The sequence below is a fragment of the Falco rusticolus genome, chromosome 1 (genome assembly GCF_015220075.1).
Source record: "Falco rusticolus isolate bFalRus1 chromosome 1, bFalRus1.pri, whole genome shotgun sequence".
In the NCBI taxonomy this organism is placed as follows: Eukaryota; Metazoa; Chordata; class Aves; order Falconiformes; family Falconidae; genus Falco; species Falco rusticolus.
The window spans coordinates 38380675-38406820 of record NC_051187.1 but is presented as its reverse complement, the minus strand read 5'-3'; the positions used below and the strand labels follow the sequence as shown (position 1 = coordinate 38406820).

The following is a 26146-nucleotide window of genomic DNA, read 5'->3' as shown; positions in this document are numbered from 1 at the left end:
TGGCAGCTTCCAAAGAAGGGTGTATGACCACCAGTAGTGACCCATCAGGAGTGGGGTTGTGACTCCAACAACGTTTAATTGCTCAGGCTAGAATTTAAAGTCATGAAGTGAGTAGTCATGCAATTGGAAAAGATGGGAGAGTGGTAGCCCATCTTACCTGGTGGCCTTTTAGTATCTGAGGGAAGAAAGTAAGTAGTTCTGGTTGTACTTACAGGCTGTGATGGGTGTTAGTTTTCTGATTATTTTTGTTGTTGTCTAAAGTCGTACCTCTAGAAGACATGATAGAGATTCACAGCGTAAGAATGTAGCATAGGTAAATCAGCACTTGAAAGAGAGAACTGCTGCTAGAAGAAGTAAGCCTGCTTCCTCGGTAGCTGCTTCTTCCTCTGCTATGGTGTATGTTCCTTTGTGCTGGCACAAGCATTTGTGTGGCTGTGCAGCCCACTGGACTGGAGAACAGCTCCAGTTGTTCATCCAGAGGAATGAAAGTCATTCCTCCTCTTTTTGTCGTTTTATGCTTAAGTTCTTAAGTGTGAGCAAGGCTTTTGATACACATGTATCAAATGGGCTGAAATAGCTACCCCATAGTGGTCACTGTGTCATTAGTTAAGTTTCTGAAGTTAGAGTAGAGATTAATTCAGTTTGGTCAAGCAGCATTTTGAAGGATGTTTGTTCTTTTCTTTTAATTTTCTCAGTCTGAGAATATTATCAAAAAATTTGCAGAGATCCTGAAAGCAGTCAGCTATGGCTCTGAGTTATAAGATATATTTTCAGTCTTGCCAACTAAGATTTTCATATGAAATTAATGGTCCCTGGAAATGGAATACCAAGGAGGACTTGCTGAAGGAGGATGAAAGATTAAGAAGCAGACTAGTTTGACCTTGAGGTAGCTTTGTGCTTAAATGTGTGTTCCTAAGGACCAAGGAGGGGACGTGCTGGCAGAAGCAGTTGTGAAGCTTCTAGATAATTAGAGAATTTCTAATAAGCCTTTCTACTGACTGCCTAAAATTGGTCATATTTAATTCTTCATTTTATACATAATGATGATGTCTGTGATACTGTTAAGGACATGTCGGCATGGGAAAGTTATTGCAGCACCAGCTATGATGAAGCTTCTTAGTGTGCAGAATATTAATGCATGTGGAGATACTTCAGTCTAAGAAGACATCTGTCTTCTTTTTTTCTTGACTTGCAATTTGAAAGGGTATTTTTATTACTGTGGACTTAATATTGAATGCCTTAATACTAAAATTACGGCTTTCACCAGCATTGAAACTGTCATGACAGGTAGCCTAAAGAGTACAGGTGAAACGTTGTGGTTGTGTGTTAGGGTATACTGTACATCAGCAATCCTGAGAACTGAATTTATATGGAACAGCTTAAAACATTGCAGACGTCAACATTGCACACAGGGCTGTATTTAACATCTCTAAAAATACAAGAGTGTTCAAAGGCAAAGTTCCAAAATGCCACTAAGTCTCTAATCCTGTGTTGTGACCCTTGAGAATAGGGGACTGACTGTAGAAACTCCCAGTAATGGGTAGCGTTGTAGTAGCTGAAATGTCTATTGGCTCCTTATGGTATAGTATATCATCTAAATGTCATGAGAAGGGACTGTTTCAACATTGCTGAGTTATTTAAGACTCACTGCTGCCTTAGCCAAAAAAATCCTTGCTCTGGGACCAACTCCATCCCCAAACAGTGAGGGAGAGAGAAGAAATTTTCAACCACCCTTTCCTGTTCCAGCTGCCAGACCTTGAGCTCTCCCTGCCCTGTTCTGACAGATCAAATCTTCCCTTTCACCCTTGGCTTCACTCGCCTCTTCCAAAGCAACACATACATACATGACCACCTTCTCCCACTGGCTGGTGCCAGCAAGTGCTCTTGTTTCCCTTTCTAAACCTGCAGTCAAAACTCTTCAGCAGCTTTCAGTGTCAGATCTAATTAAACATGATGCTTCATGAAGAAGCTTTCATCAGAATCAAAACAAGAAATTTTTATTATAAACACAAAGGCACAATCAGGTTATGCAAATCAGCCGTGCCTTTCAGACTCCTGGCAGTCTGCCACTGTGATCCCTGATTATTATTTTTTATTATTATTACAGAAGTTTTGCTGCTTTTGTAATATAAAAGCAGGGGGTTTTGAGGAAAGGCACAGTTTTAGTGCTGCTGTTACTGCCCTCCCCTAGTTCCAAAACAGGTAACTGAGCTCTTGTTTTCTTCTTTTACCAGTGTTTGACTCTTTCCAGTGCTGGTGATGAGTAGTCTTAAACCACAGCCTCATAACCGAAGGGTTTTAGGGGATCAGGGCTGATGGGCTTGCTGTACAGGGTCTGCAGCTGGAACTGCACTCAACCTCAGAAGTGTTCAGATTGACTCTGGAGCATCAGTCTAGTGATGTTATGATCTCTATGTTGGACTTTACAGTGAATGTGACATTTTATTTGGAACAGGAAAAATTGTCTTCCGTGAGTGAAGCTAGAGGGCACTTCAGGGGATATTTCCCCTTCTGCTGTGGAATGCAGTCAGCACTGCAGTGACACGGTCTTATAGGCTTTTTTCTTGAAGGAGGAAACTTGAGAGTGACTTGTTTGAACTGCCTTGAATGTCTGAAGCATTTTGTTCTCGAATTCTCACTCTTAAAAAAAAAAAAACCAAAAACACCAAACAACAAATCACCAGGCTGTTCTCTTCAAGTAACAGCTAAAAGCTTTCTGTAAAGGCACTTTGCTGGAGATGGGAGGAGGTAAGTAAAATATTAAAAAATTAGAAAATAATCATCTCTAGTTCTACCTCATGTGTTTTCTCCCCCTTTTTGTTCCACCCACATGCTGCTAATTTTCATCTTTTCTTCCTGCACATCAAGACGTCAGAGACTGCTTACAGAAAAAGTTGTTTTTCCTGAGTTGTCCGTGTGCTTTATTAATGCAGCAAAGATGACAAGAAAGGAGGGGGAAGGAGGAGGTGGGGATAGGGGGACAAAAGGACAAGCTCTTTCATGGTCTCACTCCTACCAAAGGGTGACCGTTTTGTTCACTGTTGCATTTGCCAGTTGCCATGGCATCCCCCTCTCACTCTATCCTGGAGGTGTATTCTTGGTATAATTAACAGCTCTCCTCCTTCTGTCTCCTGCAGAAAGCGATCATTAAGTGAACATGAAGGAAAGAAAAGTCACTTTTTATCTTTTACTTTGTCTGTCAGTGTTTTTCATCCTACTACCTTATCTCTCTTGGTCCAGTAATGGTGGTTTTTTTGTATGGAGGCATTGCTGGAATACGGCTGCCTGTGTAGAGCAGGGCATTAAGCCCCTGCATGCGTTTGTGCATAAACCTTCATTATTTTCTGTATATAGAACTATAATCTTAGGAAATACAAGCTTCTTCAGCATCTGGATCATGGATGTTGGTGCTAGTTCTAATGTACCTTGAAGAAGACTTCCGAATGAGATTTCTTTCAAATGTTGCTGCAGAGAGATTGATAAAAAAGTATAAATAGGCATAGCTTAATTAAAATACAATACTGTACAGGAGTTGGAGCACTGATATTGTGGAATGTGGCCAGCATATTGTGCAGCCAATTTGTGTGACAGGTTCCAGGCTTTGTGGTGTGCGCTGGTATTCCTTTAAAAAGGTGCACCTTTTTGTTAGATGGACTGTGATTTCGATCCCGCTAGGATGCTGAACATGGGAATAATTTTAAAAAAACAACAAGAAGATGTTATGTAACAGTTGCAGTGCCAGCATCTTTCATTAGGAAACTTCTGATGGAAAGACCGTCGCTTTCCCTTTCTATGGAACTTCTGTCACATTTTCCCCACAGCTCCAGAACAGTGACTCATTCCAGCAGCAGTATCAGTAAGGTTGCTGTAGGATTTCTTTGTTTTTCAAAATGCATTTTGAAAACAACAATAAGTATGGTAAAAATAAACCCTTGGTTAGGTTGTCTGATTTATGACTTTGGAGATAGTCTGTGAAGTAACATTTTTCTCATGTTTTATCTTAATGTTCAGGTTCTTTTTGCTGCTGCTGTTGTCTCACTACTGAAGTGCCTCACTGGGAAACTATAGGGAGCTATTTGTTCCACTACCATCTGTGAAAAAATTCTGCATTTTTGCTGCTCGTTTTTTTGGTGGAAAGCTGTCCTGTATTTTTTGTACTACTTTTTACATCAGCTTTGAACATGGGAAGGGTTTGTGTATAGCTTCCATGAAGCTGAATGAACTCTTTGGGAGCATTTTGAAGTAGTCAAGGTTTTAACAAATCAGGAGGCTGATTTTACCAGCTGTATAAGTCAGAAATAGTCAAAATTCATTTCAGCTTTACACAGACTTCATAATAAAGAACATTTTTTCTAAGTATTTTAAAGAAAAGCAAATAAGATAGTGGGTATTTATGGAAGTAATGAACTTTTTCTCACTGTCTATGACAAGTCACTTGGATATTAATAAGCCCTAAACATTTCTTCCATCCACTTTGATAGTGTAGTAGTCAAGACAAAAGTAGTACTACATACTCTTCAGTACCTCATCTCGTTTTTAAAAATCCAGAAGGTAGGCCAGTCTTGACTAGATGAACCTGTAAGTACAATGTAAGATAGCTACAAGGCAGATAAGAGTTTTCATCTTATTTCAGTTATATACACTTGTTCTGTAAGTAGCATCCCCATCAATGTAAGAAAATACTCCTTTCCTCTTGGTGACTAAAGCCCCTTTGTAATAAAGCTACTGTATTTCAAATGCGGTGGTAGTAACAGACGCTCAGCACGGTGAAGTGGATTGGAGAGGGGGAAGCAGAATTTCTAAAGTTTTGACTTAGTGACACAACAAAGTAAAAACTAAAAAAAAAAAAAAAAAAAATCTCCTAATGAGAAACCACATAAAACTCTGGTAAAGAATTGTTACTGCTTCTCAGTTTTGTACTATATGTTTGTGGAAATTAATCTTTATTATGCCTAACTACTGGTGTAGCAATAGAAATAAATGAACATAACATGCTTCTGGCAAAGTCAAGATTTCCTGTAATGAGTTTTTCTGAGTTTATTTCTCAGATGCAATGGTAAAAAGTCTTCTGTTTTGCTGGAGACAGTCACCTGCAGGATGATGAAATATGGCCCTGTAAGTCTTGAGTAGTATACTTAGTGACATTGCCCTGATCTGGATTTTGGGAGTAGCATCAGTTACTGATCCGAGGTGCTGGAATTCTTGCTCATACACTAAAGCCAAAATCTCTTAGATGAGATGATGTGCCTCACTGTGGTGCTCATCTTATAGCTTTCTGCTTACAGCTTTTGGGTGATCTTTCTGGATCCACTGGAACAAATGAAGCAGGTTTAAATCCCTTTTCTTAGGGCCACGTGAATTACAGAATACACAGTAGCCAAGGGTGGTTTTTTTTTAATGCTTTGACTCACATTTTAAAGATAACTTTTTCCTTTTTTTTTCTTCTACCCCTGCCCCCTCTTTTGAGAAAAGAAGGTAATTGAAAGGGATTTTTTCTGCTTTCAAGGTCTCTGTTTCATTGGATTGGAAAGAACCTATTTACAGAAGCCTTAGACAACTCTTCATCAGGTCAAATTTGGAAGGTTCTCTGTAAAGCCATAAATACAAACATCTTCTTTGGCTGCTGTTCTTTGGTATAAGGCTGCACTTCTTGGCTACACATTAGAATTTTTAGTCATGGTTTTACTGAGACAGAAACATCACGTTAGTTTCAGCTTTATTCTTTTGTGCAAATAATATGTTATTCTCTTTACGAGGCACGTTGATTCTCTGCCAAAAAAAAAAAAAAATCTCGCCCAAACCACAGCTTCACCTGGAAGAATGAATTAAAAAAAAAAAACCTGGTTTATTTTTCTTGTCCCTGATATAGCATCTTCATTTTGAGAGAAATTTAAAAGGGATTTGGTTACATCTATATCTACCAATAAGGGTGCTTCAGTCTCAACCTTTGTTCTCTGTGTGCTGAATCATTTGCAACTTGGAAGATGGCCTTTGTCTTCTCAGTGTTTGTCACTGCCTCTGTTGCCTAGTTAAATGCAGTGTTGACCAACCACTAGCTTTCTACGTGGCAGCCAGTTCCCAGTGGCATTCCTCAGACTTATACCAGGGCATAATCCTCTCTTATGCCTTGGATGATGGGATGGAATAAACTCTTAGTGAATTTGAGTGACACCAATTTGGAGGGCACGGTCAGCATGCTGGGCAGCAGAGCTACCTTCCATTCAGAGGAACTTCAGGGCACTGGAGCAGTGCATTGACAGGAGCTCCCTGAAGGCTCAATAAAGAGAAACTGGAAGTCCTGCACCTGGGGCAGAATAGCTGCTGTGCAGCGGAACTCGTTGGGGAACAGCTTTGCCAAAAGTGGTTTGGAGCCCTGGACAAGAGGTTGAACACAACGATGTATCCTTATGGCAGTGAAGTCATAAAGAGCTGGTTTGCTTCATCCTGGAGAGGAGAAGACTAACGGAGGGTGGGGATATGGAATTGCTATCTTGAGCAGAGAGGAAGGAACCAGATGAGGGGCACCACTTTTAAGTTGCAGCAAGAGAAATTTGGATGAAGTGATAGGAAAAAAACGTTCAATGTGAAGGTGGTAAAGCACCAGAACAGGGGCCTGGAGAGGCTGTGGAATCTCTATCCTTGGCAGTATTTGGAACGGGGCTGGACACAGGCCCTCAGTAAGCTGATCTAACTTTGAAGTCAGCTCTGCTGTGAGCGGGAAGTTGGACTAGAGACCTCCAGAGGTCCCTTCCAGCAGGAATTACTCCATGATGTTGTGCTCTTTCTCTCACTAATCATTTTTCTTCTGAGTACCATCCAAATACTGCTGAGTTACTTTCCAAATGTCCTCTTCCTGTCTCTAGAAATAGCTGTGCATTTTTATAGAAACACGGTTCGAGATGCAGATATATTTTTATAAATATGTACCTAACTAGTAGTACCTTCATGTATTTCTGCTGAAAAAAAATTTGGATACAATACAAGCACAGAAATGTCAGGTTCTGCATAAAGTATTATGTAAGTTAATGAAATGCATGGGTGTGAAGGGTTTTCCCTCTAAATCACAGCTGAAAACATTTCCTCTAGTGATCTCACTTCTGGCTTAAGGCTTTCTTCTGCAATTTAATTTCCCTCAAGTTTGTGTGATCCCATTTGTGCATCTTGAGGCCTTTAGTTTTGGGACTGATGCTTTAAACATCAGAAACTTGCTGCTTTCAGAGGCAGGACAGATGTTTTCTGATCCAGTGTGGCAATGGCTGTGAGTACAGCTGCTGTATTTTATTTCTTGTGTGCACATATGTGCTGGTTTCATCTGGGCTAGAGTTAATTTTCTTTTCAGCAGCTGGTACAATGCTGGTTTTGGATTTAGTATGAGAGTAATGTTGATAACACTGGTGGTTTTAGTTGTTGCTAGGTAACGTTTATATTAAGTCAAGGACTTTCTGGTTTCTTGGGCCCTGCCAGTGAGAAGGCTGGAGGGACACAGCCAGGACAGGTGACCCGAACCAGCCAAAGGGGTACTCCATACCATGGGATGTCATGCTCGGTATATAAACTGGGGGAGTTGGCTGGGGGCTGCCGATTGCTGCTGGGGGACTGCCTGGGCATCTGTCAGTGGGTGATGAGCAGCTGTAACGTGCATCACTTACTGTTGTTGGTCTTTTTTCCTTTTGGATTTTACTTCTCTTTCCCCCTCTCTCCTTTTCATTACAATTGTCGTTATTATTATATTTCATTCTGCTTCAGTTATTAAATTGTTCTTATCTCAACCCATGGGTTTTACCTTTTTCCTGATTCTCCTCCCAATCCTACCAGGGGATGGAGGAGTGAGTGAGTGGCTGCCTGGTGCTTAGTTGCCAGTTGGGGTTAAACCATGACAACATAGAATCTGGCAGGTTTTAATCATATGCTTTTTAGAGATTGATTAATCAAGTTCAGGAACTTCAAAAATACATTCCATCAATTATTTAAAAAAAATGTACTCGTGTGCTTTCCACTTTCGAATTTTAAGTATGTATTTTCTCCAGCTGAAATTTACTCTGTTCTCTCAGTGAAATTCTGCTGGCTGGCTGTTCTGGCATTATCATAAATCTTTGGTCATCTAGGACATTAGGGCTCAATTTGATTTTACATTTGACAGAGCAGACGTCTCTATTTCTAGATCAAACACTCATACTCTATCACCATGGTTAAAATGGATTTTTCTTTATAGTAGAGGTATGAGAGGTAGAGGTATGAGCCAGACAGTTAAACAGTTGAGGATTCCATTCAGCCGTATCTTTTATGGTCCAGTTAGTCTCCATTAAATGAAGACTGTAAAGTGTGTGAAATAAATGCATTGTTTATTTCAATTCAAATTCAAAGCAGGATTACTTTATTTGATTACTGATAAAAATTATAGAGAAGATACTTGTTTTATGGGTACTTTTGTTCCCTTCTTTAGTGACTTTATGTCACACTTCTACCTTTTGTCCATATAATCAATAACACTGCATTAAATTCTTAGCTCTGGCTTTGGAGTAGAGCATTGCTTTTGGTGCTGCTGTTACTTCTGCAAAGGCAACGGATCTTCCAGAGCATTGTTCCAAGTTGGACACCATTGTTCCTTAGTTCTGCAGTTACTGGGAAGTTTAGGCTGATCACTTATTTTGCAAGCAAATACATTTTTCTGTTTTCTCCATTTCTTCCTTCAACATCCACGAAGAATAATTTCTTAATAATTTGTGAATTCTTTTAAAGCACTGCAGATCTGTTTGTTCAGGTCAAGGGTTTGTCAACATTTTAAAATGAGAGGTGTTTCTGTTCATAGGAGTTTGTAATTCACACTTAATAACAGAGTTCAGGAAAGTATGTTAAGTTGTGAGGGATTTGTTAAATAAAGCATTGTAAATCTGAATATGAATAAATGTTCAAGTGCTAGTTTGATAAATAGTAAAGGACAGAAAAATAATCCATAAAGGAATAGTGGTTGATTTTATATTCACTGTGAAGAGTGCTTTCTGTCTATAAAAAGCTGGGCAGCTTGCAGTTGTCACTGAGGCAGGTAGCATATGTGGAATTACTGACACGTGTTTTTTTTTACTGTCTCTCTCTGCCCTTTTTTGTTTTATGTAGTCCACAGGAGAAGCACCCACAACCCCAAAGCATACAAAGGAAAACAGAGAGAGTTTCTTCCCAGTGACGCCAGCCGCAATGCATCCTACTCCAGTGAATCCAGACACTGTGACTTCTGAAAATCTCCTGAGACTGAATGATCTGCATTCCAAATCCAAACCAGCCTCCTCTTCTTCATCATCCTCCTCCTCAGCATCTTCAGTACCTACATCCCAGGAGTCACACAGGGACACTGAGCACCTCCGGAGTCAAAATGCAGAGACTGCTCCCAGCATGAGTGATCTTGCACGTGGTAAGTCACAGGGAGGCAGAATGGTTTGGTCCTCTCTGATCAGTTTGCCAAGGCCACATGGTGAGTCAGTGTCCGAGTTCTGATTCTGTCCCATTTTCTGATCACTAGACCACATTCAAAAGGCTACACAGAGATTTTTGTCTTGGTCCTCAATTGGACACATCTATGTAATTAATATTTATTTAATTACTAGGATAGATTAAAAGAATGACCGCTGTCTGTGTGACTTGCATGTGAAATCATGGAACAGCAGCCTAAAAGTAGTCATATGTTTTAAACAGAGAATTTGAGTGTCTAGTGCATTAAACCCCCTGACATTTGTTTTATTTTCTTAAAAGAGGTGAGGATCTAGTTCTTTAAAATACCTGAAATCTTTAAAAAGAGTTCAAAGTGATTGCCATTGAAATAAACTGGTGGACAGCCTGCGTCTGACTCACAAGTGCCTGATTAACATAATTAGATGCATAGCTATTACTGCCCTGTATATGTCTGTGGAGATCTATAACACTGTGAAAATTCCAAGCTTCCACATGGTTCATAAAGTCAGTGTATCATCACTATTATTTTTCACATTGGAGAAAATAAGTATCTGGCAGGACTGGAATGTTGGGAACATATTGTTTATAGTCCTAGTATGGTGGTTTATAGAGTATACAGTATACTATATGGAGTATAGAAAAGGATTGAAGTTACAGAACAAATGTTATTTATTCTATAGCAGGGTCCCGTGATGTGATTAGGACTGTTACGTACCTGGTCCTGTACACTTTGTCTAGATGAGGAAAGAATTAAATGAGAATGTTGTCTTTTTATTTACTGCTGTCATGATGGGCTGGCTTGTTAACAGTATCAAAATCACTGTGCAGGGCAGTACTGATCCACTTTGGGGAATAAAGTAAGATTAGACCTAATTTCAGACTTGCCTTGGGTACCTGAAAGAGATGGTTGTACTCATTTGTGGGACACTGTGTGTGTTAAGGTGACAGAGCACCTGCCATAGCCTGTACTTTCTTGCAACCTTAGCAGGAACACTGTCTGAAAAAGCATCTGCTGCTGCTTGTGCTCACTCCATCTGTTCCCAAGCTTGGGCCCTAACACTACTCACAAAATGCCATAGACAAATTCATAGGAGCCCAGATAAATTTATGAATGAACCATATACAAAACAGGTATTGTGGAAAGGGACAGATTGAGGATACAGGGGAAATAGTGACTGTGAGATCACCAGATCTGTGAGACTTAATGGTGCATAATGTTAATTAGTAATGAATAGACTGATCTGGTATGGATGTTTTGTCTGGTATTGCAACTTTCTGAAATTTGTATCTGTATACTTCTGTTATTTTATTTCTATCCATATGTAATCAGCCTTGGCATCTGAATGCACATAATCTGAATTAGTCAGCAATGAAGAGCAAATTAGGGAGAAATCAGTTTTCCCAATTTGCTAATCTCTGAGTACAGGGCAAAATTGAAATTTAACATCCCATATTAGCAGTTCCATTATAATCATCTAATTTTCCTTTTTCACAAATCCAGGGAGAGGTTGTCTTGGGAGGGGAAGAAAGGAGAGGGGAGTGATAAGGAAGGGATGACTTAGTCAATGTGTAAACCATATTTATTACTGTCCTTGTGAAGCTAAAGAATAGATTTCTGTGGTGTCATAAAATATCTTGGCAGGCCTGTTCAACGGGGAGTAATTCTAGTTTGTGCCTAGACAACAGGGGAGAAAAAAAATGAATCCTCTGTGAGGTTGCTGTATGCTAACTAAGGAGACTGGTAGGAATGACAGTGCAGATAAGAACTCAGTCATTCTTTTAGTTTTCAAACAAAACTCACAAGCATTTCTGATGTGCTTTCCTTGCTGCAATTTTCCAGGCCACATTGCAGTGATTGGAACATTTATTTTAATCTTTTGACTTCCTAGGCTTTGTTAGGGTTGTAAAGTTGCATGCTTTCTATACATCATCTTGGTTGAGGGAGATGGAAGGTTTAGCTGCCAGAATTACACCCCTGAAACTATGTCTGAAGATCAAGAGGCTCTCTCTGCAGAGCTCTCATTCCTGTGCTGAATGCATGTGTTGTATCTGGCTTTCTGGCTCTCAGATCTACCTGACAAGTCATTTATTTAGCTGAGAGAGACACCACTTACTGCTGTGTCCTTTCTTTTTCTTTTCTTTTTAATTCTTCTACCTCTGCATCCACCTCCTCTAAAAAGAATTATTCATAATTCTGTTACAACCCTTTTTCATCTGCTTTCCATTAGCTCTGTTCTGTAAAGACTCTTCCCATTTTTAGAGTATTCTGTTTTCTTCTTTTTTGTCACCTCCTTCTGTATCTGTTTGTTCATGTGAAAGTATTCAACATGAGAGAGTATTAGCTGCTATAATTTTCTCTGACTTACCCCAGAAAAAATAATGGCTTTCCAAACAATGTTGGTGCTATGCCACTCATTTCTTATGTAAATATTTTAGTAATACTTTGTCTAGTACGTGACTAACTGGTACAGAATACAGCATGATGAAGTCCAGCAGGAAAGTGATGGTAGTGGTAGTTTCAGCATTACAGCTTCCTACATTTAGGCATAAAAGTACATTGGACTATTAGCCTTTGTGGCTCAGCCTGAGATTTCCTCTGGGGAAACTAAAATAGGACAATTAAGGTAAACCCTCTCCAGCCTGTCACACTGTTCCAGTATTATACTGTTCTGAATTGCTGAAAAGTCTTGACATTTTCTTCTTCTTCACTGTCCTTATTTTAATGTTGATTCTCATAAGGTATGAAGAGGAAAATATTCACATCTGAGTTTTGATACCAAGAGAAAGTTTTTATACTTGGAATTATTTAAAGTTGTGTTCTTCTTAAAGCCAGCTATTTACAAAATCAGAATACAAAATCAGAGTAGATGATTAACACTCCCCCCTCCCATTTAAATTTTTGTCCATTTAAGGCTTAAGTATTTCTGTATAAAAACAAGGTTACGATACAGCTGTCCAAACTTAGAAATTCAGAGCTAGGGAAGACAATTCTTTCTGTATTGTGCAGGAAAGTTGCACTCCATAAGCCCTGTGAATATCCTGCTATAATTTTAGGTGTTTGTTATCTAGGTACAACAGGGCAAGAAGGTGTAAGTGTATTTCAATCTGTAGAACTTTTAGACTTTCGGAAGCACAAGAAATAAATGCAAGTGAGGACAGTAGCATGGAAAGGTAAGCAGCACTACTGTAATAGTGAGCCATGAAGTTAAATTGTTAAGTGTGTGTAGGCTTCAGCAGACTCCCTAAAAGACACATGTTCAAAATAAAGAGGGTTTTTTGAAGTGGTGGGTCTTAAAAAATCAGTAATGCTGTTGTAGTATGGCATTTTGTCCTGTAGGCTAACAGGACATCGGAGTCCTACAAGTACTTCTAGGTATAAAGAGCATCTTTTCCCAGAAGTCTGCAGCTTAGTTTATTTTTAACAACTGATACACGACCTTAGGTTGATACTGAGTTTTCAGAAGACTGATGCAATTTATGTCAGGGAGTGGGAAATACTGCAAAGAATGTCAGCTCTGTAATTTCGCATTGAGAGCATGTGTCTTCAAAGTAAAAGAGTGCATGGCACAAGGATTCACCTTGATTCCACAGTTTCTAGATTTCCAGACATCAGTGGATAGACATAATCCCTGTTTCTATCTGAGTGAAATAATGGAGATTGTAGTTTTTCATCTTTAGTTGAGTTTAGCCACGTGCTGATCTCAGGATCTTCTGAGTTTGCTTGTCATAAATTTCTAAAGACAAGATACAGATTTTAAGAACCTGTAATTCAGTGTACTGAAAACTTTCTGCCTACACAAAAAGCCCACGGTATTTGGCCCTCTTGGCCATGCTTTATTTTAGCTATGCATTTCAATTCAAATGTTCAGGTACTTTTCAAATGACTGGAAGTAGTAATATTCAACCCTCTTAACAGCAGTCAGCGTCTCACCTTGGTTTTTCTGCCGAATTAAAAATTGTGCTTTAGAGCACAGGGGGGTTCTCAACAGATGGCTTAAAAAAAGCTGAAATACATAAAAGGTTAGGCTGGCCAAGGACCTGTGGCCTCACATCAGCCTTCTTCATATTGCAGTTACCAGACATTAGGGTTCTCTCTTAAATGCACATGTTCTTCTGCTCTGTTTTCTTGCGTCACTTGTATGCAACTTACTTTCAGTACTCTCTCCTTCATTTCCCATGTTGACTTACTCTGGGTTTTGGCAGCTGTCTTCCTGATTTTCCAAGGCTGAATTCCTCCAAGGCTTTAGAAGCTCCTCTTTAAATACTTCTCACCCCATGTCTTTTGTACCATCCTAGTGTAGAAGCTCCTATCCACCTGTTAGTGACTGCGAAGTCACTGATGGAAATCACTGGCTGCCGTCAGCTAGCTCTGTGTTTGCTCTCTCTGATCTCTTGCTGCTTCAGCCTCCTTGGCATTGGTATTCTCACTTCCCCTTGTCTGATCCTTGCTCTTCATGAAGCTTTTTATTTTTCACAATGGGTGCACTCTGAAAACAACTTCACTGCTGAATGTCAGTAGGGGGTTTCCTGTTTGTGAGTGACTTCTTAATTCCTTTCTGCCTAGTGCTCAGACAGTATCAGTCAGTCATGTTTTTTCCTTCTCCCTTTGGAAGGACACCAATTTGCTTTTCTATCGCAACAAATTCATTCCAGAATGGTTTTTCAGTGCACTTAATGTCTATTTCTGATCTTTACCCTTCAGATTTCTTAAGTTTTATTTATTCAGTCCAACGCCGTGCAGGAAATCCTTTGACATTAAAACTGTTGTTGTTTTTTGTACCCATCTTAGCTCAGTAAGAACAAATAGAACAGGAGCAGCAGCTTCCCACCGGTGAGGTGGTGGTACATAGGCAGGGGTTTAGTGCAGTCTGGGCCGGTTTGTGGTCCAAGAGGCTCTCTAGCCCCATGCACCCTTAGATCCCCCTGAAAATCCTGGGGAGTCATTGACATGTGGGTCTTTTACACTAATGGAACATATTTTCTGGAGACCTTTTGTAGAAGAAGTTGTAATGATGCTACATTGTTAACAGTATGTTTCAGTTTCACTGATTTTAGATTATTGCCAGCAGCATAAAATTTACATATATTCCCGAATGAATGAAGACTGAAGAGAGATGTAGTTGTAACCCTACTGCAGAGGTATTACATTACTTACAAAGTTCTTAGAAAATTGTAGGGTGTTATTATATTCTTTTAAGAGATTTTTCTAACAGCTGCTTTTGCTAATTTGCATTGTGCTTAGCTGGCAGTCAGGCCAAAGGAGGATGAAATACTGACTGAGAAGGAAAACTCTTAACAGCTTTCATTAAATAACTAGTACATAAAATGCAGAAGCGGTAGACTACAAATGAGTGAGTGCTTCTATCCACAGATGCTACTTTGTGATGCTCTCCAAATGATGTGTGCTTGCTGAGTCAGATATTAAAACACAAGTATCAATTATCTGTATTATTATAATGCCATTTGAAAGTTCATGTAGTTGAATACCAACTGTTGTCTTTTCGATTTAGGCCCATGCTTTTTTTTGTATTGAAGTTTTATTTTGCTTTAAAAATAGAGAGAAAGTTAGTATTGAACTTCAGGGCTTTTCTTTACCAACATGTATGCCAGCTTTCTGCACCTCTAGGAAACTTGGTAGTGGCAGGAGATGTTTTTGGACATGATAATTCCACTATCTCTGCTGTTAGACTGGCCCCAGCGTGGCTGTTATGGTGACCTGGTAGCTTGGGAATTAGTATGGGCCAGAGGCTATTTCCAGGAAGCACTTTGAGATCAGCCACCTGGTTTGTCTTTTCACATTAATGTTGTTCTGTGACAGCTGACCTCAGGCATTAGGAAGCATATTTGGGTATGTCTCATATAATTTTACAGTAGAGTCTCTGTTCAGGACCCTAGCAATAAATATAGCAGTATGCCATGCTATTACAGTGTGAACTACTGTTCACCAGACTGCTTGAATTTCTTTCATTTCAAGGGGCAATAGAATTTGTGTTCTGCAGCTTTTCGCCTCCAAAATTACTCTGTTGCTTAATTTTTAACACATGGCTTTATATGTCAGCTTTGAATGTAATTTCCAGAATTTGGCATTTCAAGTCAAATATTATTTTTATAGCTATGACTTTGGTAGTGTTTTTTTAGAAATAAATTTCATGGCAGGATATTTGAAATTAATTTAGTGAAAGAAAACGTGTAAGGAAAGGCTACCAAGTATACCTACCACATCCTGTGATGAACTAAGTGATCTCACTGCCTGCTGTGGTGTAGTACCTCATGGCAGATACAGTTTGAGGGCTGATGCTGTCATTATTTCGGTAGGTTAGCATCCTTAAAAAAACTCTGTTCAGCTGAACCAGCCTTGTGTTCCAGTGCAGTCTTTCCATTGACTTAGTAGCACAGCATATGAGGAAACTCTGAGCTCCTTCAAATTCAAGCTTTCCATGGCTTTTCCAACTGCTGTATGGGGAAAAAAGTTGTATTAATTCCCAGCACACTGGAGGGTGAGGCAGATGGAATACGAAAAAGTAACTCTTTTCACATCAGCACTATTCTTTGGAAGGGTAGGAGGTTTACTGCACTGTGTCAGGGACCAAAGGATCAGACCTGTTTCCATCACCGTGGCAAAAAAAATAGTAATACCTATTTTGTATGGTAAATGAGTAACAGTCAGTTCTGTGAACAATTGCATGTGCTGTGGGTGGCCGTTAAAATACAAAGGAAACCAGTTGTTACTGGGACTAGTAAAGTAAGTATTTCTTAGTGTCTGTGGCACACAGAATTCCGTTGTACTCTTTTGAAGTGGTTGGAAGGCAAGGTAGTACAGATTTGCTAAATCATAGTAATGTATTTTCAGGCTTTTTGTCTTGACACATGGAACTACTGGGAAAGGTGTTTTGCAGAGGGATGAAGGCAAGTGGTGCAAGTGCTCTATTTAAGCACTTGCAAGCTGTTGTCTGTTCATTTCTCCAAGCATTTGCTTTTGAAATCACGTTAGTATTCTGTCCTGGAGTTCAAATCTCAGCTCCTTCCTTTTTCTTATAATGAAATTATGTTTTCTGTATGCACTGTAAGTTGCTAGTATCCTTTAATATATCTGCTGCAATACTTCAAACTGCTTCCGTCAGAAACTGGAAAACATTTCTTTCCAGGTGCTAGTCACATTTTCTGGGCTTGTCTTTCAGTTGTCATGTAATAGGCTTAGTGCATGACTAAAGGATTTTTTTAAAATTCCACATAAAATGTTTTATAACACTGTAATGTTAATGTCTCTTACACCTGACAGCATGATGAAATCAAATGATTAAGTGTACAGTGCAGAGACCAGGGCAGCTGTTTACTGGTTACAGTACTACTGCTTTTAAACTTTCTCCACATTTGCAGATTGCCAAGTGAATATTTTTGGTGGTGTTATTTTTCATTTTATACACATCAGAATAGCAAAGTAAATTGTCTCCATATAAAAACAGTTGCCAGAGTTGTATAAGCTATATGTTTATAGTGTGTGGATATATGTATATAGTGTATTCTCCGTATAAAGAGAGACAGAGAGAGAGAACATTAACTGTGATGAAGTCATGAACCCAGGCGCCCGCTATAGGCATCTGCAAACACTGGTTACCCTGGTAACAAGTGGAAAGAGGTTGGAGAGGAAAGCTGGAGTAGGTTGTTGCATTGAATTGTTTTCAGCTTGTTTCTTCCTCACTAAAGCAGGGAGATGTTGAAAGGTATGATGTCCCTCTTTCTATGTGTATACTATTTTATATGTATTTAGACAGTTGTTGGGAAAGGGAAGGCTAAAAAAAAAATACTTGTAATTCAGCTCTGTTGGAGATGAACTTTTCAGTGTAAGTAATAATATGCATTGCAAATCTCTGGATTTTTTTCTATGTTCTTCATTTTTGTGTGTTGTGTTGTAAGGTGAGAGCGCTAAATGGATCTCCAGAGTACAGTACCTGTCCCATCTTCAGCCTGGAGACAAGTGACTGTTGCATAGTATGCCTTCAGAAATTGATTTTCTTTTAAACTGGGTTTGCAGAGCTAAGGTTTGAAAAGCTGCCAGTACAGTACAAGTACTGGGTATTACCAAAAGATTTGTTAACTGATACTAAATCTGAGCTTCTGAACACCTTCAGAATGTGCTGTACTTACATTGTTGTGCTCTTGCACTTGTGCTGAATATTGTGGCTCATGAGTTAGTGGAGTCTTTACCTCCCTGGGGAAAGTTTTTATTAGAAAAACTAGGACATTATGTTCAGGGCTATATCGGCATCTTCCACAAGACAAATATCAAGATATGCTCCTCAGAAATCTGTTTTGGACAAATAATAGGAGAGCCAACTGTGGTGTGTTTCTTCCTGATTATCCTTTTCTCTTTTGCCCTTTTTGTCTGTAATGAAAAAGGATATAATAAATAACTGTGCACTATATTAAAATATAAATTATTATATATACACCTGAAACAAACAAATCTTATAACTTTGAAGAAATCTAAAAAATATTTGGTCATTAACTTTATTTTTCATGTAGAAATAATGCCGCTCAGGTGAGTGTTACAAAAAATAAAAATTCAAAATTGCACAGTCCTAAGAGAATACAGCATATGACCCAGTCAGGGGATAGAATTCAATCGCTGTGTATTTTAACACCTCTGACAGCAAGGGATTGATTAATAGACAGTGGTTCTTGATTTCTCTTACACTGAAAGATGCAGCCTAATAGCATGTTAACAAGTGGTGTTTCCAGGAGTGCAGTGATACAAATACACACTTGGTGTGCCAGACTCCTGCCCTTCCATTTCCATTCAATTCTACGTGAACGAGGGCTGACACATACTTTTGTTCAAATTAAATGTAAATTTAGTACACTATAAAACTGGCTCTTCAAAACTTAACAAAAATGAATAGGGTATGGAAGATGGAGATACAGATGAGTATCCTGATTGCTCATAAAAGAACGTTGACTGATATCGGTCTTATAGCATCTTCCTAGAAACAGGATGCTCAAAAGAGCTTTTGTCAGTGGGGCATAATTTAGTTAAAATAAAGCACAGCAAATCAGCTTAAGCAATGATATATCTTATAATTAAACAAAGATTATATTCAGCCTAAGAGGTAGAGTTTTGCCATTAAACAGTATTGCAAATTGGAGATCTTATTCTGAATAGTGAACTAATAAGTCCCTAATGTAATTTAGCAGTTGAGTACATACAGAAAAAAGTTCTCAGTTTGCAGTGTAGCTGAGGCTGTGGGAGTTGCCATTTATTTGTATATAGTATTGTATCTGTTAAATTAATTACTGTCTTGTGTTCTTGGTTAATAAGAGGATAAGAAAGATTCTGTTAGTACTTACCCTAGATGAGACTCTGATTCTGGAGTGCTGGGGTAAGTTAAAAAGGAGTTGACTTCTTAGCTGTCTTGTAGGATAATCTTCTGAAATCATCATTTTCATCTTGCTTTTCTTCAAATGTTGATGTAATGTTTCATCCTATCTTCTGATCAAGTGTCTTGTAGCCATTTCAGTGTGGGAGTCTTCTGGGTTTAGACTACAGTTTATCGTCAGATGCTGGCAGTGTAATGGGATATGTGTATCTTGGCTTCAGGCCATGTTAGGGCTGATCCTTTGTACAGTCTCTTGTACTTTGTCAGCATGTGGTTGATCATACAGGTATCTGTTATAAAGGGCAGGCAAATACACAAAATGGTCTTTCAGCTATCTTCTGCTTCTGAAACAGGGAAACAATGAATTAAGATTTTCTTAATCAAGATTCCTGTAGTTAAGTACTTCCTTCTCTGTTGTTTTTAAGCTGATTTGGTCTATTAATACAATATATGTATAGAGGCACTATTATTTTCCTACTTCCAGTGCTGTATTTTGAAGTATCCATAGAGAAGTGTTTAAGAGAGTGCTGAGAATGAGATCTACATTCTTCTGCATTAGACCTTTCCATTTTGTGCTCGATAGTGAGTGGAGCATCACAGAACAGAAGCTGCCTGTGATTTGTGCTGTAGTGTGTGACCTTTCCTTTTTGGGAGCTATTGGAGAATTCTCTACAAGCAAACTCATTTATCCTAAGGCTTATATTGGCTATCAGCTACAAGTTTAGATGATGGGTTCTTTTCTTTACCAATGACAATTAGTGGATGAAAGAACTTACAGACTGCTTTGGTAAGCCTTTTTTTTGTACAAATTATTCAAGGACCCTAGAAAATCTAATTTGTTTGAAGTGGCATTTTTCAAACTGCATTGATCTGACTTTCTGACTTTTACCAAGCTGTTAAGCTGTAATGTTGGCTTAAGCATTTTCTGCAAGGGAAACTCTCATACAGAAGAATATTACCATGGTGAATTCCAAGTTCTTATCTACATTGATGAAGGTAGAGAAGTGTTTTCAACACTTGAGGGGGTGTGAGTATTTTTCCAATGAGGAAAAGTTGAAACATATATATTCCTTTTTAAGACATCACACTGTCAAAATCCCAAGTTAATTTAGAGCATGGACATAATAAAGAATTTTAGAGCAAGTTAGACGGTGAATATACATTGCATCTGCTGGTCTGTGGTAGCTGCCTGTGCACACTTTAGCCTGTGTAAATAGAAGGCCATTCAAAATAGGCTAGACAGCCCTTTGGTTTTGAAGGACATCTTCATTTTTATTGGAGAATAAGAGCTTTTTGTGTGTCCGTAGCCGTGAAAGGCTTACTGCTATTTCAGTCTGCCCTTTCCAGAAGGGGCACTAGTAGCTCTCAGTAGTTCAGTGAAAATTACTCCTGTTATGTACAATATGCAGCTCAGAGTTAAGAAAACTGGTTTAGCACTGCGTTAATTTAAAAGCAGATACAGCTGGTGTACATAAATAAAGAGATTGTACACACGCATACATAGATTCTGAGTTATAAGTGTATCAAGTTCTGGAATAGCAAAAGGTGGGAATTTTAGACTAATGTACTTACGAAGGTACAGTGCACATAGCAGTGAAAAGTGGGCATTTAGTATAACTTTATATTGGTTGCATTAAAAACAGATTTGACCCTGTGACTGGATATGCACAGTAATTAATCTTACTTACCAGTAAGCTGTGTTCAGTGTAGCATGTACCTGTGGTTGCAGAGCGCGAGCCATCGATCCCAGCTGGCTCATCATTAAGGGTGATGGATTATGCTCTGCATGTGTGGCGTTTCAACCCTTACATCTCCAAAGGAAAATGGTCAAGTTGTGTGTGTTTTTCTTGCAGATGTGCAGAGATAACAAAATGTCATACACAACATTTTTTTCTTTTGCTTTTTAAATGACATTCACTTTTTCTAAGAGTTTGAATTGATGGCACCAAATATGAAAAAATTGGTATTGCCATCTTAGCTTGCCAATATTTAATTTCACTCAGTCATGTTACAGTTTAGAAATAGAACAAGGGTTAAAAAACCAATTCTACCAGTTGGTTAGACAGCAAAAGGATTGAGGCTTAGGAGAGAGATCAGGATGTCTCTTAATCTGTGAATTATATTTCATTACTAAAGAGGAAGAAGAGCTTGAAGTGCCTTTGGAGGGGCTTGGATTTCAGCAACAGGAGTCACGGCTTTGTCAGCAGATGAAAATGGCTACTGTTGCACCATCGCCGGAGCCTGTTTGCTGGCAGGTGGAATCAGTGACCAGCACAAATTCAGGACATGTTTGTACCCAAGGTAGGAGCTTTCTGTGCTTCAAAGAATTCTGAAGATGGGTGGTTAGCTGCAGATCAGTCTGTAAGGACTGATTGATTGGATAGTTGTGATTCATATTCCTCAGTTTCTCTGCCTGCCTCCCAGTCAAGTATTCCAGAGTTTAGAGGCATTTCTGGCAATGTCCCAGCTTTCTGGGAAGGTGTCTTGTCCCTTAATGGTTATTCTTTTTGGTGCATGACTCACATGCTAAATACCATGGCAGCAAAGCAAGAAAACCCACAAACCAACAAACAACCCCAAAGCAACAAACCACCACCCAGTACCATGCTATCATGCTATATAATTTGTTGCATAGTTTGTGCATCCTTTAAAGTAGAATTTTTCTTTTAACTGAAATCTTACACGGGGCAATATGACAACACTTTGGATTACACTATTGGAATATTTAGCAGCAGGAAATTATTTTTCACAAAACCTGACTCAGTCTAACTAAACATAAAAATCAGCATTACAGCAGTTAATGCATTCTATCCCTCCTCTACTCCCTTCTCAAGAGAAGTAGGAGTTGGTGTTTTAATTGAAAAAACATAGAACTTGGTACTTCAGGCAGGCATAATTTAGATATTCATGGTTGGGGTATTTCAGTTTTCCTTATTTGTGAGAGGCAGATTATTATCCTGTGTCTGTTTACTGCAGTATTTCTGGTACTTTACTCTGAAATGATTAGATGCCCATGGAGATGGGTCACTGACCCTGATGGAAAGCCATGCCTCATCTGTTGTGGCAGTTCTTGTATTCTTCTATACAGTTGAGAACATACAATTCAATTTTACATCCTGTAGTAGTTAGTTCTACTGCTGGTTGTTTTTCCAGATAGCATTAGGATGCTGGCATTTTATTTTGCTATGTTTAAGTGGCCATGTCAGTTCCAGAAAACTGCAAGAGATAGATTTGACAAGTCTTGAATATGAAAAAATTTGTATGAACACCTGTCGTTATTATCAGTACGAGATAGACTCTGGTGTTTTCATTCATATAGGTTTTAAAAAAAATAGTTTTGACTTCATATGAAGCAGCATTATTAGTAAGAAGTATCTTTTAACAAATTCTCAGTTCTTAGTGTGAAAGCATTGTCTTCTACTGGTTATTGTTGTGTGTGTGTTATTTTGTAATGTGAATAGTGCCTAGGGAAGTGCCTAGGAAGATCCCTCTTCATTTCATTAGAAGAGCCCTGTCTGAGCAAGTCTGCATTGTAAAGACCACAAACTGAGACACTCAGGGAGGATGTGGAAATGATGCTAACTAGTGTGGAGAACAGTGGCATGAGCACACCAAGGAGGTTTTTATGGCAGGATCTGAAGAGAGTAATGAGGAAATTTTGATGGGTGTTACCATAATGGTTTTTTTCAGTTGTTGAGGAGTTGCTATCTCAATAATTAAAAAGGCAACACTATGGGAGAGGAAATAAGACATAAGTAAAGCTGAGTAGCTTTATTTGTTGCATTACAGAATGGAGAGGCAGTTAGAGAATGCAAAGATAAGATGCTCGCACCTGAAACAAGTGGGGAAATGGTGTTTGTAGTAGCCTTCTAACTAGATGTGGATGGGTCAGTGCTGCACTGCCACTTGTCATGCTTGGTCAGATTGAGTTTCTGCTGTCCAGTAAGATTTGTTTATAAATTATTACTGGTTTCTAGTTGTCATTATAGAATCTTGAGGCACTTTCTTCTTCTGTTTCTGAGCCTTAATCAAAGCAAGGCTTAAGGCTTGAAGAAAGGCCTTTTGAGCCAGCCATATGTCTAACAATGAACTGTTCCCTCTTCTTTGACAACTGAAACCCTAGATAGCTTCCTAACGTGTTTTTTCTTACTTCTGTTTAGCCTCCAGTTCCAAGCCTGAACTCAGCTCCAGTTCACAGACTTTGGGAAGTCAGCAGAACAAGACAGATGGCACCCGAGTAAAAACTCGCATTCTGCCCAACATGCCAAAGCTTTTCATACCTTCATCTGTCACCAAATTTCCACCTGAGATCACTGTCACTCCACCCACTCCCACCCTCCTTTCTCCAAAGGGCAGCATTTCAGAAGAGACCAAGCAAAAATTAAAGGTAATAAAAGGGAAACAATAATTTTTTAGATTATTGTTTGTATCTTAACTCTCCCCTCAATAAAATATTTGTATGAAAGGAGCAACAGTTCCTGTTCCCAGTTCATAACCAGAGATAGTATCAGTAGTGGAAGAAGATGCTAGCTATTATCAGCAGGAGTCAGTTTTTAAGGAATGGTGAAATATTGGCCATGGGTGAAATCATAGGTATCCTCATCCTTGTCCCTTTTCTGAGGGGATTAGCAAGAATTACAAAAATGGGTAAGGGAGCTAGTGCAGCCCTCGCAGTTTTGAGGTTAGTGGAAGTTACCAGAATATTAACTGTGGGGAAGCCTACTGGTAAATGTTACGTTGTTTCACATTAGGATGCCATATCTTTGTAGAAGTAAGAGAGCTATTAAATGTGAAGGAGTAGCAACCAGTGGGCTTTTATCCCTGTGATCATGGGTTTATCCTGACTATTTAGCAATATATTCTCTCTCTCTCTTTTTGGGATCAGTCTGCTATTTTGTCTGCTCAGTCTGCAGCGAATGTAAAGAAGGAGAGCCTTTGTCAGCCAGCTTTGGAAATCTTAGAGACCTCAAGCCAGGAGTCCTCACTGGAAAGTGATACTGATGAAGATGATGACTACATGGACATATGAATGAATTCTGGCCATCATCAACACAACCATATAACCATTCTTCTTGTTTCCAGCATCACTGGCAGCTGAAACATCTTCGTTGGCATTACTCTCCATTTAATTGGCATCATTGTGTTCTTCACTTTCATTACCTTTGTTATCACCACTACCACTTGTATTGCCTTCAAAATCTTCGCCATTCTCCCCATCATGGTGCTTGATGGAAGAAATGATTGTTTACCAGGCAGTTAATTAATTTGGACCACGCTGTCACCTTTAACTTCAGTAAACGCAAGGATGTTTTGAGCTGCAGTTCATATCTCTCTCCTGTTCCTGCCTCTTCAAACCAGAGTCTTGGGAGTTACTCCAGTAGGTCTTTTATATAGCATTTTCTTCCTTTTAGTTGTCTTTTTCCATTTTTCCCACTAATTAAGTTTTTCTCCCAGTAATACAACAACGTAATGTCTGTCTAGCCATGCCACGATTAGTCCAACAACTCCTTTTAAGGTGAACCGAGCAGGGGAAATTTGCTGAGCTGGTAGAGGTTTTGACTGCATGAAGAAAGCCTGTGGCTCTGTTGTGGGGCAAGAAGGGTGAGCTTGAGAGTCTGTCAGCTCCTTGGCGCTGCTGGAGGATGCTTTGTTGGAATTTGTCTCAGTTACAGTAGGCAAAGAACAAGCTTTTCCAGGCAGACAGAGAGGTTGCCCTCCTGTTTGTGTTCATTTCACACCAATGTATGAGGTCCAGCAAAAATTACCTATCTGAATGTTGGCTTAAAAAACTGATCTTTCCAGAATTGTCTTACAGTCCTTTCTCTTCTAATGCCTTGGACAAGCATTTTGAATTGGGGGCTAGATGATATTTTTATGGTGGTATTGAAAAAACTTGAAAGATTTCAATACCGTTACAGTAATGTCTGTTTTTTACAGAATGACACGAAAAGGTGTTTTTTACCTATCTGCAGAGGGACTGCTCACAGTTATTTATATGAGAAAATACTGGTAACGAAGATCCTTTTTTTTTCTACTGAATGTTAACTTTGTAAGCTAATGAATGCAAACCATGCAAAAAAATACATGTCACACTATATATACACATACGTGTGCGCCCACACACATATATATATGTGTATGTGCATATATATATATGTATGTATATTAAAAAAGCAAATGCATACAGCTTGCAATGTCAGACTTCTTTGTGTTTGGGGGAGGTGGTTTTCTGTAAAATGCGGAGCTTTGTATAAACTTTTGGTTTTTTTTCTAATAAAGTTGAAATGTACTGTTGTCTCTGTTTGTCTGAGAGGGCAAGGTACCATGGTTATGGAAAAAGTACTACTGCTCCCTTTTATTTCTCAGATAAGAAAGTAGTGGAGGAAGGAAGGTGGGGGGAAGCCTCTTCCTTTTCTGAAGACTGCCAGAGCTCTTCGGATGGGTTTGGTCCTGCGTGACCCAAAACCCGGGTCAGCCAGTGTTGCCAGGATTGCCTGCAGTGGGTTTACTTCCCTATTGAGACATGATCTGAATTGTTTTTCACCTGAGTATTTTTGAATGCTGTTGAACAACATAAGGGGGAAGACAACACGTGGTGAACAGGATCACATAAAATACTTGACTATACAAATTAACATTTAATCCACTATTACAGTCATTGCTCCCATTCACTGTAAGAATGGTAAATAGACCATGGATAAAAAGATGCTGCATCAAACTTTGTATTGCAAGTTTATTCTTATATTTTGGATTGGTTGTTTTGAACAAAATGTGATTCTATAAGCAAATAAGCATGTCCATCTTGAGCGTATTAGCAACTGTTTGTGTAACTTGTTCACTTATTACAAGTGGTAGGTGAGCTGGGTGCAACTGATGTGGAGAAGATCAGGTAACTAATCTTTTCTTAAAAGCAAGTGGGTATTTTCAGTAGTAATGTTTTCAGTGTTTGCTTTTTAATTTGTTGTAAGTTATTGGAAATGCAGTGCGTAGCATACTGTATAGTCATTGACTTGGTAATAGGCTAAGGTTTTAGATAATCAGGCATGATTATTTTTTTTCCCCCCAGAAGATAGCACAGGGAAAAGGAAATCGGCTTCTTATGAGAAATGGAACACAACTCAGAGGACGTAGTTCTGAATAGGGTTCATTTTACCCAGGTAGAATAGACTACATAGGCTTTTTGGCTAATGTGTATTCTTAAACGTATGGCTAACTTTAAGATCACATTTAAATTCTTAGGTCTGTGCTTCTAGTATGGGTTTGATGTATGAAGATAGAGCATTTGATTTTCTTAATTGAAACTGGTCACTGAAAATGGTTGTTTGCCT

General features: G+C 39.0%; 1 protein-coding gene across 6 annotated transcripts in view; it reads left to right on the top strand.

Annotated features, from left to right (window-relative positions):
• The window catches only part of CABIN1 (calcineurin binding protein 1), a 118015-nt gene extending 92908 nt beyond the window's left edge, over positions 1 to 25107 (top strand). For 3 of the 6 annotated variants that reach the window (XM_037372752.1, XM_037372842.1, XM_037372669.1), the window contains 4 exons: positions 9115 to 9406; positions 20955 to 21119; positions 22979 to 23205; positions 23704 to 24088. In XM_037372752.1, coding sequence (XP_037228649.1) covers positions 9115 to 9406; positions 20955 to 21119; positions 22979 to 23205; positions 23704 to 23847 — 828 coding nt within the window. In that variant the 3' untranslated portion in view covers positions 23848 to 24088. Of the gene's footprint in view, positions 1 to 9114; positions 9407 to 20954; positions 21120 to 22978; positions 23206 to 23703 lie in introns of all 6 variants that reach the window. The other 3 variants (XM_037373019.1, XM_037372599.1, XM_037372932.1) reach the window with 2 other exon arrangements.
• The last annotated feature ends 1039 nt before the right edge of the window (positions 25108 to 26146 follow it).